Consider the following 13,359-nt stretch of genomic DNA (forward strand, 5'->3'; position numbering starts at 1 on the left):
TGAAATAATGAGATAAAAACCCTGATGATTTAAAATAATACTAATTATGTAATGTTATTTATTGTGAATTAAAACATGAGCTATATATATAGTGAGAAGAAGAGGGATAATAACCAGACTGTCGAGCTCCCCTCCCCACAGCTCATTGGTCCTTCAGCTCACGTGCTGCAGTGATGGAAGATCCACATGTCTCCTGTAGACGACAACAACAACAACCACAACAACCACAACAACCACCACCACCACCACCACCACACTGACCTCTCGAGACAGAAAGCGACCCGTACGGGGCTAAACGGGGCGGAGGCCCTGCAGGATTTTAATTGGTCCCGCGTCACAGGAAGTGGGCGGGGCCCCAACAACGAGACGCCTGTGATGCGCTGCAACTGCGGGTCCGGAGGAGAGAGGCTGCTTAAGAAGAGGAGGAGGAGGAGGAGAGGTGAAGAGGATGAGAAGTCACTCCCTGCGTCGCACTCCACAGTTGAAGCCACAAGTTCCTCACGCTCTGACTCACGGGAGCGCGCTTCAGAGAGTCAGAGTGTGCACGTCGTTCAGTCTTAATTGCAAAAGGTGATTTTAAAAAAGGAGAAAAGAAGACGCAACGCAACCGCCTCCGTGAAAGATGTGCTGCTGGTTCACGTGCGCGCTCCTCCTCCTGGGGCTCTCCGCGACGCGCAGCGGCGCGCCGGTGGATTTTGGAGCAGAGTCCGAGTCCGGCTCCGGGACCCTCCAGACAGGTAAGGGCGCAGCGTTGCACCTGTGGAGCTCACACACACACACACACACATACACGCACGCACGCACACACACACACACACACACACACACACACACACACACACACACACACACAGAGGGGTTTATCAGGAGCCCTTATAAGTTATGCTAATATACAATATTTATGTTAAATCATGTAATGTGTTCAAAAAATAAAACAATTACCACATTTATTAGCTTTGATCATTTGCTAAACATATTCTTAAATTAAAAATAAATAAAACAATTACCACATGTAATAGCTTTGTTCAGTTGTTATATAACAGTCTAAAATAAAGAAACATTTTTTTAAATTATACAAAATAAAACAATTATCGCATGTATTAGTTTGTTAAATTGCTTTAACAGCTTCTTAAATAAAATTATTAATTAATTAATTAATTTTAAAAAATAAAACAATTACCGCATGTATTAACTTTGTTCAATTGCTGTTGCTGTTTCTTAAATAAAAAATAAAAGTAAATATATAATGTAGGTATTCATTTCAATGACCAGCCTGTAGGTATTAATATAACATGAACCAGTCTGCCCCCTTAAAGGTCGTTTACCTCCAACGCTGCTCCCACTCACAGCTTCAACGACCACAAACAATCCTAAACGTGTGTTATTGATGCCGTGTCCATCAACACTTTGATGCACACGTTGCCCACAAAGCGATGTTCTGTGGACTCGCCGAATAAATCACGGACGCCAAACGTCTTCATCGTTCGTCAGAAAGCACATGTGGAGGAAAAAACCTCCTCCGAGGTTCATAAATCACGTGGAATGCTTCCTCGCTGCCAAGCAGACTTCGTTAATCACGGCTCTGCCGTCGGTCTCGTCTCGATATCTGGACCCGCTTTGCTTTAATTGGGGGCCGTTTGATGATGCAGTGACAGCTGCAGATCAGAGGTGGTTCCCTCCACGACCCGTCGGGCCGCAGCTCGACGAGCGCGTCGCATCTGGATTCCGCTGCGTCGCACGGACTTTATTTGTTCTAGTTTGGCGTTCGGTCGGCGTCAGAGAGCGGGGAACCCGCGGAGGGCGCGTCCGACGCGTTCTAGAGTCTCACCGGAGACGGCGGGAGGGTCGACGCCTCGGGTCGACATTGACCGGATGGGCCCGCGATGATCTCCCACGCGTCCTTCGTGGTTCTCGCCCCGTTGCCGTGGTTACGGAGCTCATTCGGTGGCATTTGGGATTCGTGCCGATACAACTTACGAATGTTTTGAGCAAATTGGTGCCATCAAGCCGTCCTTCTGGTCAGACCCTGAACCCCAAAGTGCTCCAGACGCCGAGACCGGCCTCGATTAGATCCTTCCATTAGATCCAGTCATTTGATCCATTTCCATTGGATCCTTCCATTAGATCCAGTCATTAGACCATCCCTTAGATCCATCCATTAGATCCAGTCATTAGATCCTTCCATTAGTCCCATCTATTAGATCCATTTCCCTTAGATCCTTAGATTGGATCCTTCTCCCTCTCGTGAGGGAGGGGCCACACTTTGAAACCCTCGGGGGTAAAAAAGCACAAATTAAGACCAAAACTCACGTTCGATGAACCCTCGCGTGTCGGTTCGACTGTGTTTGTCAAGCGAGCTCTGATTGGTCGTTGTCTGCTTGGAGGCCGCCTGGTGGGGGGGGGGGGAGGCTCTACAAAGACCTCTTAATCCCATCTGAGGCGAGGTGTTAGACATCTTGCAGACAGTCGCCACGCTCGCCTCCACATTGAGTGCAAATGTGAATTCCTCAAAGACGTGAATCCCGTTCACTGAAACGGAGCGAGTTCTCCAGCTGGGGGCCATGCCGCCGCCGTTATGATCGACCAATCGGCTTGAGGAGCTTCACTGCTCCACACAGCTGTCTGTGGAGGTGGGCGGGTCCCTGCTGACCTTCTCTCTGATGGTCTCGTCTACCTCTGGGGGTCACGGCCGTGCCTAGAGCGCCGTACGGCGAGCAGCTGTCGGGAGGAGGAGGCTTGTGATGTTCAAAAGGGGGCGTGTCCGAGCGTCTCCGAGCCTCAACGTCACCGCTCCGCTCGCCGACCGGCTGACCTTCTCGACCTTCAGCGCGAGTGAAACTCCCGCAGTGAAAAGGCTCCAAACTACAGGTGTCAAACACAAGGCCCGCGGGCCAAACCCGGCCCGCCACGTCATTTGATGTGGCCCCTGACGTCTCGAAAAGACACGTGATCACATTTTCTTAAAAGGAATTTAAGAAAAATATCCTGTGCTTTTATTTTGAAGGTTTTAAATTAAATGGATTTACGTTATATTAGAGAAACTGTGTTTCATGTGCACACGTTGGGAAGGCTTCGTTTCAGACGACGCTTTAGATCAGGGGTGTCAAACTCATTTTCACCGTGGGCCCCATCAGCATCATGGCCGCCCTCTTAAAGGGCCGGTTACCGAAATACTGTGTAAACTACTCACAAACATATAGTTAAATAACTCTCTTTGCATTTGATTATTGTTTATTTGAGTGTAGAAATAATGTACATGAGAGAACTTCTCTAATATTATAACATAAATTCATTTAATTTGAAACCTTCAAAATAAAAGCACAGGATATTTTTCTTAAATTCCTGGAAGAAAATGTGATCACGTGTCTTTTCAAGACGACAGGGGCCACATAAAAAACGTGGCGGGCCGAATGTGGCTCGCGGGCCTTGTGTTTGACACCTTTGCTTTAGAGGAAGCGACTTCAAAAACACGTTAGCGTCGCGATCGTCCTGAAGATGTCAGTCTGGCACTGTGAACCCTCCAAAGCAGCCAGCTTGACATGGAAGTTGATGAGTATTTTCCAAAAGGATTCTTCTTATTTACATTTACTAAAGTTGGAAAGAAAAACTTTTCATCATACGCTGAAGTCATTTTTTCAAGGTAAAGGCTTTTTTCTCTCCAAGGTTTTAGCTGTTTGGACAAAGTAATCATTGGCAGATTGAAGCTCCTCATAAAAAACGTGGTTTCCGCCTTCTGGTAAAAAAAGTTTCTCCTTGATGAACATTTAGGTGGACGACTGGCTTCAAGATGCAGATCCTGATGTTTTATTGGATCTTTCCAAGTTTAATTCTTGACATTGATCCAAAATGTTTCACACCACATGTCATCTGATGTGCACATCAACCCTACATGTGGTTTTTGTACATTTGTGGTCCCCAGATGAAGCATTTTTAAAATTCTAATCACCCTGTGACCTTTTTCTCTGGCTCCACCTTCAGGAACAAGTTAATGTGTATAGCCCTGCTACTGGTTAAGGTTGAAATATTAGCCTAAATATCTTCTTTTTGTGCCTAAATTGGCCTAAATATCTTTTTTTTTGCCTAAATATCTTTTTTTTTAAAGCCTAAATTAGCCTAAATATGTTTTTATTAGTTTAAATATATACATTCTTTGCCTAAATATATATTTCTTAAAGCCTAAATTAGCCTAAATATGTTTTTATTAGTTTAAATATATATATTCTTTGCCTAAATATATATTTTTTAAAGCCTAAATTAGCCTAAATATGTTTTTATAAGTTTAAATATATACATTCTGTGCCTAAATATATATTTTTTAAAGCCTAAATTAGCCTAAATATATTTTGTATAGCCTAAATTAGCCTATGCATCTTTTTTATTAGCCTAAATATATATGTTTTGCCTAAATATCTTTCTTTTAAAGCCTAAATTAGTCTAAATAAAAAAAATTAAAGTCTAAATTTGCCTAAATATCATTTTTTTGCCTGAATATCTTTTCCATTAGCCTACATATGAGTGTATTTGCAATGTACACGTCGCCTTTATATTGTAACGTGAACTTTGCAACTCCTAGAGGTTTTTAATGAGTTGTTTTTGCATTAACACATTACCTGAACTTCAAAGCATTTGGTCAAGAAAGTGTAACTTTATGTACAAAAGGTGACAATAAAATTAAAATATAATTAGATTAGAAACAACTGGCAAGCACACTATTGTTTTGTTATGTTTTCTAACCCCCCCCCCCCCCCCCCCCCCATAAGGCATGGTCAGCATTTACATTGTCACCAAAACTCTCAAACCAGGAACACGGTGCCGGCCACTCTTGTGCTTTTCCATCCGGCGGAGCTCATGATATCATCGCCAGGATAACGCCGGACCGCGAGCCGAGCATCTGCCTCCAATGAAACGTGATCTGGGGCCGTCGTGGGCTCGTGACCCCCGATCTGGGGCCCATTAGCCAGCTTTACCCAGGCGGAGGCCCACATGCCCTGCAACACACACACACACACCGGGTCATCGGCTCGGTCCCCGGGTGTCAACGCTTGTGGTAAAGCTGTGTGTGAATAAGCGTTTGGAGACGGCCGGGGGCAGAACCACATGTTGGATCAGAACCGCCTCCATCGGGCGGCGACAGTCTGGATCCTCACGTGTTCGCTGGTCACCACCAACAAAAGAAAGGGGATTTTATGAGATGGGGGGTTGAATATATCTGCAACCCGAGAGGTTTCTAGAGGTCTTTGACATTTGACCTTCGGCTGATAGCGTTTTCAACTCGTTCAATCCGGTTTCTCGCCTCCTGGTGTCGTATGAATTGGTTTTGTCAGAGATATTTTTGGTTCCGACGTTGTGTTGTTGTTTCTGTGTCTCGCGGGCTTGGCTGCTGGTCAGCGTGTGAACACGACTCTGTGACGCGGCGCAGAGGCTTCGGTTACGGCCCTCGGCACGTCTCTGGTTTTTCTAATAGCAGGGGCAATGACGTTTTGTTGGCAAACCATTTTGCCCCGTGGGAAACGTTTAAACTATCATATTATTGTTATTCCTCAGAAAAAAATAAAAGAAATGAAAAAAATTGAACAAGTCAAGGTGGGAGCCGGGAGGCCCGTTTTTACTGCCGCAGCTGTGACATGTGTAACTGCCTTCATACGCTTGTGTTCCGCAAAATAGATGCCAGGTGATGCAATGTTGTGCCATACCAGTGAGACGCACACACACACACACACACACACACACACAGACGTTTTACCTCGTAATTGAGGAGCTTTTTTCTTTTTTTGCCACATAAAAGACTCCCTGCAGGAGAAGAGACCTCCTGTTGTGTCGACCTCTGTGTGACCTGAGCAACGTGTGCTGCCGCTCAGGGAAAGAGTCGTCGGTGTGTGACGATAACGCTCAAATAACCATTAAACACACACATGTTCTCGTCTATCTCTCTTCTCTTTTTCTTTTTTTTGTCATTTTATTTTCCAAATATGATCAGAATGCAAGAGAGCATGCAGAGCACACTGCATTCCAGAAAGTTACACAACAAGTTAGGGAAAAGAAGACAATAAAAATACACAAGTTAACCCTCCTGTTACCTTTGGGGTCAATTTAACCCCTTTCAATGTTTAACGTCTCTAAAAAAAACTATTGACATCATTTTATTTCCTTCATATTTCATGACTTTTACTAATTTATTGGGGACAAATAGATAAACACCAAATTCACATGATATGTTTTCAATGTCCTGAACACAACTTGTACGCATCGGTGTTCTTAGGGGTCCATTTGGCCCCAGGCTGTTTTTCACTGTGTAAAAACATGTAAGAATATCAACATTTTACACACATTGGTTTTGGTTGGGTATTTTATTTTATTTTAAGGGCTATTTAGGTCAAACATAAACAAACATAAAGTCACTTAAACTTGGGAAACAATATAAATTCTAATAATTTTCTGGAGGTTTAAATTGCTGGGGTCAAATTGACCCCAAGGTTAAAAGATGTTAGTACATTTGAAGGTAATAGGAGGGTTAAATAAATAGAGAGAAAAATCCAATTAAAAAAGTTGGTGACACGTCATGCTGAATCCTCTGCATCCATCATGTTGGAGAGCTCTTCTCAGACAGAGGATGAACCCAACGTGCTCGGGGAGAAGGGGCGGGTCTTCTGGTTGGATCAATTCTCCGACGGGTTGACGTGAATCGCCCCTGACGTGTTCATAAACGTCCTGCATCGTGCAGATGCTTATCTTTATTGGACCGGCTGAACGTGACTGATGACGGACCGGAGGTGACAACTCTGTTAAGACGGGCAGAACCGGAGCAGAGCCGAAGGGACGGACTCAAAATGAGCTTTTGTTTTCTTCTTCTTCTTCTTTTTCCCCCGTCACTCTCCAGCCTGTTGAGCCACGTCATTCACCCTTTGAACTCCTATCAGCCCGCCGTCCGTCAGGACCCCGTTGGGCCCGTTTCGGCCTCTGTTTACTCTGATGTGAGTGATGTGCTATGAAGCCTGGGCTCGGTCACATGTTCGTCCAGACCAGGTTTCGTCTGCCTGGAGGGTTCGTTTCTGTTTCTTTATTCAATCGGCTGCATGGCACCAAGCCAATCCAATCAGAAGAGAGACATTAACCAGCTCTTTGTGTGTGTGTGTGTGTGTGTGTGTGTGTGTGTGTATGAAAGAGTCTGTAGGTTTGTTGGACACATCCTGTAAGGATTAAGGTGGTATTTGGGGCTTTATGGTCTATTTGACTCCAAATGGGACCATCATTTACGAAATAAACATCATGCTGTATTGGAGAAGACTTTCGTAGACCAACTAAAGACCCGAAGTGACCATATTTGGACATCGGAGACGTTAAGTAGAGATGCCGTATGCTAGCGACCTATACATAAAGCCCCACTCTAAAGGACGCCCTGCTTTATTTTCTATTTTACTCAGAATGGACCATCGTTTCTGAAATGAACATCATGCTGAATTGAAGAGGACCTTAAACTAGGGATTGAGACCATAAACTCATGTTTACAATGATTTAGGTGTTAATTGGGGCTTTGTGGTCTATTTAACTCCAAATGGGACCATCATTTATGAAATAAACATCCTATTGTATTGAAGAAGACTTTCGTAGACCGACTAAATAACCGATGTGACCATATTTGGACATTTGAGATGTTGCGTAGAGATGCCGTATACTAGCAACTGATACATGAAGTTTACCCTGCTTTATGTTCTATTCAATCATGCTATATTGAAGAGGACCTCAAAACTCATGTTTACGATGTTCACTGAGGGAATAAATCAAGACTCATTCTCTCATAGACTTCTACACTTAGACTTATTTTTGCAACCGGAGGAGTCGTTGGCTTAACCTCTCAGACCCAGAGGTCGCCGTCCTTCTCCTGACCTAAATGTTCTCAAAACAAGTGAAGAAATATGCCAGAGCAATAAGAATGCAACATATTGTCTGTAGAAACTTGTACAAATGTTAATACTTAAGTTGGCATATTAGGATTCAAAGATGACTATATATGGACACTTAACAGAGTAAAAACTATTATAAAGCTATGTTCTGCAGTACTTTCATGCACAGGTAGAATATTTAAAGAAACTGCCTGTCTTCTAGCCTTAAATATTAGTTTGCTATTCTCCTATTTGTATAATTAGAGGATATTTCTTTCATCTTGGCCATGACCTCATGTGATGGCGTTCTGTGAGGGGCTGGACAGTGAAGGTACAGCGTCATGCTCAGGCTGGCAGAAAACCTGTGAACAATGAACAATGGAACGCCGGTCGGGGAGGAAGCACACAATGCGACTGATTGTTTCAGTCGGCAGCACATTCTCCAGAGACGTTGTGAGAATGTGCTGCCGACTGACATGTTTCAGATAAAGACTCAGCCGGCTGCACTGCTGTCACACTGATACGCTCAATGTACATTAACCTCTTCGTCAAAGTCATCTCTCGTGTCACTTCTTCTTCCATTGGTGCAAACAGACAGAAGATCTGAAAGTCCGTTTCTCTCTTGTCCAACATCAGGTGATTGTAGTGATAATAAATGTATAGTATATATCATAGCGTAGTGTTGGTAGATCGCATGACATTAAACAAAATTGGCCCGCCCCCCTGAAATGTTCTCTATAGCACGTCTTTGTTCTTTTATTAAACTAAACGTCTGTTGTTGATCGTATCTCCACAGCAGCACGTCATTTCTGTCTCGACGTGACGCGTTAACACTTCTCGGCTCGCGCGCTGCAGACTGCGCGCATCGGGACAGAGCAAAAAAAAAGTCACTTTTGTGAAGAGAAGGCGCTCTTATTGTCGATAGAACCGGCTATAAAACACAACTGGTTCCACTGCTCCCAGTCGATCGCCCTGAATGCGATACGCCGGCCCTTTAAGGCGAGGCCAACCCGGTTCTCGTGAGCCGGCGGCGGCGTTCTCGTCTCTCCTGATGAGGTGAGAGTGACGTAATCGGCTGTGGTCTGTTGCCGCTGACAGACGTGAAGAGGGGAACGCCGGTATCTGCCTGTCAGGACATTTGATTGCGGTTTTCCATATTCTCCACGTTCCGGGAGTTTCCTCCAGTCAGTCTGAGGACACGCTGTGGAGGGGGAAATGCAATTTTCAGTTGGACTTTTCCATTTTCTGAGAAGGCGGATTATCTTCTGTGTTTTACTGATGCGTGACGTGTGCCTCCGTCACCCGTCGAGCTGTGGTTCATCACACCCTCGCACTGCTGCGACCTCTTTGGGTTTATTGGAGACCTGAAGATAACCAGCTCCTCTGACCTTGACTCTCGGGGGTCAGGACTCCAACAGAAGGCCTTTTCCAACAGAGCCGAGTGAGTCTTGTCAAGGTTTATTAACAAGAGTTTTTATTTATATGTTTTACAAGCACTTACATGTCTTTGTCAACAGGAGCGAGGTGTTTGTCTCACGGTAACGACTTTCTAACGCCTGAACAAGACGCCGCGGTCGACCTTTGAGATCAGGACGTCTCAGTCGGCCAGTCACACGGAGAAAAAATCTTTTTTAAAGATATTTGTTGAACTCTAAATCACCAACGACACCCTGCTGAGATCAAATCTTAGTTTTCGTGGAAATCTCGAAGTTACGCCGTGTGCTTCAAAGCTAACGTGATGTTCACCGTTCTATTTTTAGCATGTTAGCATGCTAACGTTTGCTAATTCGGCACAAAACACGACGTACAGCTGAGTCTGATTTGCGGCGTCATTTATTTTGCAGGTCGTAAACCAAAGAGTGTGAATCAAATGAAAGGGAGAATTGACGTGGAGGTGAAGAGGGGAAGAGCACCGACGTGTTTCGAGTGAATCCTGAAGGGATCGCGGATGTCGGCGTCAAATCTTTTTCGCCGTCCGTCCGAGGGTTGCCCAAGAAGACGTTTAGCTCAACGCCACCGCTATCGACCTCCTGGTGGCGCGAGAGGGAAAGTTCAGCGGAGCATTTTTGCAAGAAAAGTGAGAACTTTCCTGTATGAGTGCTCGAAAACGACCACTCCAGTGGTTCTTTAACCCTTGTGTTGCCTTTGGGTCATTTTGACCCGATTCAATGTTTAACCCTCCTGTTACCTTTATATTTACTAACATATTTTACCCTTGAGGTCAATATGACCCCAGCTATTAAAATCTCCAGAAAATTATTAGAATTAATATTGTTTTCCAAGTTTAAGTGAGGTACTTTATGTTTGTTTGTTGACAAAGAACACCGACATTAAACATTGAATCGGGTCAAATTGACCAGGAGGTTATTGAATCGGGTCAAAATGACCCGAAGGCAACACAAGGGTTAAACTTTTCCATCGGGGACCAAAAGTGGCGGACCGGCCGTGACGAAGTTCTCGTCATGGTGAGAAGGTTCGACTCCGTGAGAACTGCATCCTGGGTGTTATTGGTGTTTATCGCAGAACGGGTCTATTGCTTTGAGATGTTGTGTTGTCCTGGTTGCTGGTCCAATGTGTGACGACCAAAACCCATCCAGCCTGAAGAGGAGGTTTCTTCTGGAACAGACGGAGTAGATCCAGTCAGTGATGCGCTGCGGGGGAAAATAAATCAACTCAATGGAGCTTTAAATGAAGAATTCATTTCATTCCGTCAAGAGCGGTTTTGAAGCTTTTGACGTTTCCTGTGGAGTGGAGCGGCCTCTTTTTTTCAGTAGGAAAAAAAAAGAGCCCCCCCCCCCCCGTCACTCGGTGGGTGAAGGCATCTGGCGGTTTTGTCTTTTGTTCCAAAAAACACGCGTTTTCTTTTTCTTTCTCTTTTTATGTACCTCCCTGGATTTCCACTCTGGGTTGAGGCGAGTTCCTCCAGCGGACTCATTACCCGACCCACCAAAGGCCCCGTTCTCTGCTTTCCTCATCTCGAGGAAAATGTTTAAAAAAATACACATTTTACAGGTCGCCCTGCCCACAGATTTATTTTTCTAACCCGCATGTACTGTAGCACAAAGGACCCCCCCCCCCCCCTCCTCCCCATGTGTTTGCACATCGAGTCAACGCATTCTTTCACATGCGGCTTTTAAAAAATTGCAAAAAGACGGCCAGAACACGGACTCTCGTGAGCACACGATCGTTCGTACAGCGGTAATGAGCGTGTAATAACCATAATTGTCTGATTCCTTCCACCCCCCCCCCCCCCGGGGGCCTCACCACATGCCTGTGGCTGGGCATTTGGTTAAAAGCCCTTCTCATGTTGCCTGTTGGACACGGGCCTCTGGGTTACCGTGCAGGTGCTGTGTTCACGTGCCAGGTCGGTCCGGCTTTGGGGACCGGCTGTTCTGCTCGAAGTCCACTTCTCCAGATGGACTCCGAGCTCGTCTGGGTCTCGTCGGGCGCGTCGGGTCCACGCCGCTGGATGTGCGCCGAGCGAGGAACCAAAACGTCTCTCGAACCGTCCGATTCACATCTGTGAAAACAGGCAGCGTTGATTTTTGTTGTTGTTGCTTTTGCTGAAATCTGTGGATCCACACGACTGTTTCATCGTCGTTTCTCGTAGTGCTGCGGTTTCACGAGAGCCGCGACTTTATCCATTCACACTTTTATTATCGCGATCTCAGACAGTCGTGTCACGCTATCGGTCTGTTTGCTAACCGCTATCAGAACGACCGGGACCGATGACGATGATGTGTCCGTGTTCTGGTGTCTGAGGATGAACCCTGAGGACCGTTGGATCGGACCGCTGTGCAATCTGCTACATGCATGAGCTTCGACCTGGACTGCGATTTCAGCTTTTTTCTTATTTATTGCTTTGTATTGTTGAAAAAAAAAAATGATGGATGGTCTGCAGCTGCTCTTTTAATGATGCTTCAGAAACACTGAAGTCATCACGATGTTGAACGAGATGTTGCTTGCCTTTGCTTTTCTTGTTCAAACCTGACAATGATGTGAATGATGACCCTTGACCATGTTTTGATTTGGATTGGCTGGTACATACATCATACATACATTAATGGAGTTACTCTGCACTACAAAACTTTTTTTTTTGTTTTCATGACTTTTTATATTATGTTTGAAAGTAGTTAGAATCTGTGAACTTGTTCTTCAAACAATGTTTATGTTATTTACACGTTATTTTTTGAACATTGATTCACATTTTGATTTTTTGATTCTGCACGCTGTGTGCTTGAATGATGTGCTGCTTCAGCATCATGGATATGCCAAATATTCATGAGATTATATGAGATAAAAGATCTTTTTTTTCTGCTTCGTCGCTTTCTTTTTTTGAGGTTCCTTGTCTGATTGAGGTTCCTGACCTTGACCCTTTGACACCGGAGACCTCGGAGACCTGAGAGAGTGGAACAAACCTCTGATGGACGGCCTGGATTCCCCACAGACAGACCGAGTCGCCCTCTCTCTCTCTCTCTCTCTCTCTCTCCCGCCCTCTGCCCTCATGTCTTTCACCCGGCGTGTGAAGCTAATGTTACGCCGCTCTGCTCTGAGCTGTCTCCAGTTCAGTGCCTGTCGGTGTATTAAAGGAAAGATGAATATACCTGCACCGTGTTCGTGGTATTCACACGATGGTTCTGCTGAAGAACCATTCTTTTGTTTGAGACTTGTTCTTTGAAAACTATTTGAGGAAATATTTTTGAAGGTTCTTTGAGACACCTTTAAAAGTTCTTTGAAGAACTCTTTAAGGAAATGGTTCTTTAAAGAACCCTGGTTTAAAAGGTTCTCTGTGCAATCACACATGGTGCCATAAAGAACCATGTTTTGAAGGTTCTTTGAGACACCTTTATAGGTTCTTTGAAGAACTCTTTAAGGAAATTGTTCTTTAAAGAACCCTGGTTTGAAAGGCTCTCTATGGAACCACAAATGGTGCCTTAAAGAACCATGTTTTGAAGGTTCTTTGAGACACCTTTATCGGTTATTTGAAGAACTCTTTAAGGAGAATGGCTCTTTAAAGAACCCTGGTTTGAAAGGTTCTTTGTGGAACCAGAAATGGTTCTTCTATGGCATTACTCTCAAGAACCATTTTCGGTTCCAGATGGCACCTTCATGGTTCTGAGGGGCGTGTTCGTCAGTCCATCCACTTCCTGTGGCGTCCGTCTGAAGGATTTCTCTGCAGGCGGAGACCCAGACCGGCTTGAGTGTTGACCGCTCGCTCTTCTACGTTTCCTCTCCCCGAGGAAACTCTGGCATTGTTTCTGGGAAGCTGTTGCGTGTTTGAAGGCTCGAGCGAGGCCGGTTTTCACCACCATGGATCCATTGTGCCGTGAAATGGATTCAGACACAAACACAAAGTGTTTGGTTTAGCTGCACCGCGGGGGCTCGGCGAAGTTTATTATTCTCCTTTTGGTTCTCTTTTCCCTTAAGTTTGTGACAATGGATGCTATGTTGTTTCTCTTTAAAACAATACAATCTTTCA

At 44.9% G+C, this 13,359-nt stretch overlaps 1 protein-coding gene across 1 annotated transcript in view; it reads left to right on the plus strand.

Annotated features, from left to right (window-relative positions):
• The first annotated feature begins 482 nt into the window (after positions 1 to 482).
• Positions 483 to 13,359, plus strand: part of LOC130205656 (collagen alpha-3(V) chain-like) — an 86,797-nt gene continuing 73,920 nt past the window's right edge. Inside the window, exon 1 of the mRNA XM_056433152.1 lies at positions 483 to 737. Coding sequence (XP_056289127.1) covers positions 623 to 737 — 115 coding nt within the window. The 5' untranslated portion in view covers positions 483 to 622. The remainder of the gene's footprint in view (positions 738 to 13,359) is intronic.

Source organism: Pseudoliparis swirei, chromosome 15 (genome assembly GCF_029220125.1).
Source record: "Pseudoliparis swirei isolate HS2019 ecotype Mariana Trench chromosome 15, NWPU_hadal_v1, whole genome shotgun sequence".
NCBI classification, from domain to species: Eukaryota; Metazoa; Chordata; class Actinopteri; order Perciformes; family Liparidae; genus Pseudoliparis; species Pseudoliparis swirei.